Below are 3,752 nucleotides of genomic sequence, written 5' to 3' on the forward strand. Positions count from 1 at the left end.
ATAGTTGTTCTACATTCTAATGAACTAGTGCTGTGTAACAGGTGTTCTACATTCTAATGAACAAGTGCTGCATAGGCAGTTGTACTACATACATCCCAGTGAACAAGTGCTGCATAGGCAGTTATTCTACATACATCCCACTGAACAAGTGCTGCATAGGCAGTCATTCTACATAGATCCCAGTAAACAAGTGCTACATAGGCAGTTATTGTACATAGATCCCAGTGAACAAGTGCTGCATAGTAAACAAGTGCTACATATACAGCTGTTCTATATACATATTAGCAAATGAGTGTGCTACAAATATTCCTGTTCTACATAAATCTTACAGAGTTAATTTGAAGTAAATTAAAAACAAAGCAAATTAATAAAAATATGTTAATGTGTAATTTAGTGAAACAAACATCCATTTAATGAGTGAGTTATTTTTGATGTATTTTAACCCCCAAAAAATTAATTACTGGGATTGTTTATCAACATTTGCTAACAATGATTTTCTAATTATTAACCTACTTGGTTTTCATTTTACATATGACAAAAAAAAAAAAAATTCACCACCTTACAAGATGCTCAAAATAACTAAACTACATGGTCTGTTTTCCTGAAAACAATAATGTAAAATTGTACTAAAATAACAATCACAATGTAAAAATTACTTTATAAAAGAAACTGATTAATCAGTTTTAAAGTTCATGAAAGCATATTTTTTACAAGATAATGATCATAAAAACTTTCCAAATCTAACAATGAAAGGCAAACAAACACGACACAGTGTACACAATTTTCTTTATCAGAAACATCGGTGCCTTTGCATTTCATTCTAAACATAATTTTTTTTATACTTTAAGGTTTAAGTGAAATAGGTAAATACATTTACAATTATCGAAAACATACTGGACAAAAAGTAACATACAAAAATTTTATATCACTAACCCTAATTTGTAAGTAACTAATCCTTCCCACTTAATCTGAGCCTTCTTAATCACCTCACAATTAATCAACAATTTAAAGTTAAGGTTTTTCTTACCTGAAAATGTATTTTAGATAGATAGTCGCCTCCTCTCTGCATGATGAACAGATATTATCTTGTGTGCACTGTAACCTACCTTAGCAACACTTTAGCACCACGTAAAAAGATTATTTCAACAATTTCTTTTGTTCTGCCACTTCTCTTAGGCAAAGAGTGTTTCCTGCTTGATTTGGATGCAGTCTATCGCCAAGTAGTGTTTCATTAAGCCAACCCCCCCCCCCTTCAGATATGTTATTCTACATTTGTTAAATTTTAATCAAAATGACATTTCAAGCAAAAATAAATAACCTTTTAACTAGCAAATTAACAGAACATGGTTTGAAAAAGGATATGTTAAAATGCATTAAGAAACTACCAGTAAAAAGATAAACATGAATACATTTTGAAGGAAAACTTTCTAATTGCAGAACATATTTTATGTGTGATAAATAAGAAATGTTTCACAAACTAGCCATTTCAACTAAAACCATATTCTTTGCATGCAGAAAAGATTGCTAAAAAAACTTTACAAATTAAATATCGAATGCTGGAGTATCAGATAGTTGCGGTTCCAGTGTATATAATTCTGTCAGGTACTTGCCAATGAACTGAAAAACAAGAAAAAAAACCTTAGTAAATTCTGTTTCAGGAAATATTTTGGTGGATACTAAAAATAAGCATCTGTCATTTCGTACACAACTTTTTACTAATTGGAGTTTAAGCTACTAATTTAAGATAACTTCTAAATGAGTCTACATGAGAAAAAGTTAATCAGAAAAAGTAATTACTTCTAATCTCTCCTATTTGACAAAATTATGTATTTACAAACTTTCCAATACCTTACTACTTGTTCTGCCTAAATACTCTAAAGCTAAACAAAAGCTTCACACTGCAAAAATAAAGGTTCATTCATCTAAAATTATACAGTAATCTATATTTGACTTATAATAAATGTAAATTTATACACCCATCTGCAACATTTGCAGAAAAAATCTATTCCTCTGTATGTGATGATAGAGATTTTAACACTTATATTCTGATACTAAAGTATGGAGTAATTTCCCAATTAAGTTGCCTGAAAATTATTATATCTTCTTGGATGCATATTGGATAATTACGTTTGTATCATGACTGGTTAAAACTAGAGGTTTACCTTCATATTTATAGGTTTTTAAAGGCTTATTGGCCTATTTTGAACAGAAATAAAATACAAACTACTAAACATTATGGCACACAAGGTCTAAAAAATGCCAATTCTTTCACTGTTATAAGCCTTCGTGAAATTTCTCAGAGTGAATGATATTCAAACCTCAGTTTACGAAAAGTGATTCAGAATATGGCAGTAAGTTTTTCTTTGTTAAAAGCCAGATGCTTTACTTCGTGATTACATTAACACTTTCAATGTGGGCTCGGTCAATTTGACTGACCACATGACCTTTTTGTACTCATTTAAAGTCTTTATACATTTAATATTTATAGCTCTAAAAATAGTGGATATATTTTCACATAATTTGGCAGTCTTTCAGTTAATATTACAAGTCTTTCACATACAAAAACTCTTTTTTCATAATGAAGATTTTAAATAAAATAAAATACAGATTCGTCCATTAATATATTGAGTATTTGTTTTGAATAGACTGTGTGCAAAGTAATTTCATGTTAAAATTAAAAATACTTTTCCTCATCTCAAAAACCTCAAATTTTCTTTGTGTAATCCCTAAAAACTCCTAAATGCATTTCAAACGGTTTTTCTCAGTAAAACTTTATAGTTTATCTGTTATTTTTTCTACCCTACCTCAAAATGGGATCAGTCAATTCTACCGACCTCGTAACCACCAAAAAAATAAAAAAATAGAAGTAAACCTAAATTAACCTTTTTTCTTGTAAGTTTCTTAAAATTTATGCCATAAATCCTGTTGTTAGATTTATAAATATGCACTACCGGTACTCGTGTTTAAAATTTTTTAAATTATAATAAATAATTAAAAACAACGTTTTATATTTACACAATAAAAAATTTATTAAAGCCCTACGGCTTCCAGTTTAAAATAGAATTTGTAGAGAAGATTAAAAACATAAAATTAGAAAAGGAAGACTTATTGGTATCATTTGATGTAATATTGTTGTTTACTAAAATGCCATTAGAGGACATTATTAGATGTTTTGAGAATAAATTCACAGGAAACAGAGTACCAACAGTTGAAATTATAGATATATTGAAATTAACAAAAGTATGTGTAGCTAGTAAATAATCCATTTTTTCAAGTTAATCAAAATTATTATAAACAGAAAGAGGGTTTATCTATGGGATCCCCCTTGTCACCATTGTTATGTGACCTTTATATGGATATTTTTGAAAATGAAGCTTTGAATAATGCTAAATTTAAGCCAGAAGTTTGAATAAGATATGTAGATGACACATTTGTGGTGTGGCAACAGCAAACTACAAGGATTTTTTAGTTATTCAAATAGTAAAGAACCAGCAATTCAATTCACGTGTGAAATTGAAGATAATAATAGCATTAATTTCTTAGACGTATTAGTTAGGAAAGAAGCAGAAGGTAACTTAGAAACATCAGTTTATAGAAAACCTTTAGCTGTTGTTATGCCACCACACAAAGAATCATATTATATACAAACCCAAAAAATATCAGCATTTTATACATGTGTTTATAGAGCTTTAAAAATATGTTCAAGACAGGAAGATATAAATAACGAATTGTTATTAATTAAGTATCTAGCT

The 3,752-nt window shown here is 28.9% G+C and overlaps 1 protein-coding gene across 2 annotated transcripts in view; it reads right to left on the reverse strand.

Annotated features, from left to right (window-relative positions):
* Nucleotides 1-6: 6 nt before the first annotated feature.
* The window catches only part of LOC106477596 (natural resistance-associated macrophage protein 2-like), an 84,549-nt gene continuing 80,803 nt past the window's right edge, over nucleotides 7-3,752 (reverse strand). For both annotated transcript variants that reach the window (XM_022381475.1, XM_022381474.1), the window contains exon 16: nucleotides 7-1,617. In XM_022381475.1, the coding sequence (XP_022237183.1) occupies nucleotides 1,543-1,617 (75 nt within the window). In that variant the 3' untranslated portion in view covers nucleotides 7-1,542. The remainder of the gene's footprint in view (nucleotides 1,618-3,752) is intronic.

Source organism: Limulus polyphemus, unplaced genomic scaffold (genome assembly GCF_000517525.1).
Source record: "Limulus polyphemus unplaced genomic scaffold, Limulus_polyphemus-2.1.2 Scaffold167, whole genome shotgun sequence".
NCBI classification, from domain to species: Eukaryota; Metazoa; Arthropoda; class Merostomata; order Xiphosura; family Limulidae; genus Limulus; species Limulus polyphemus.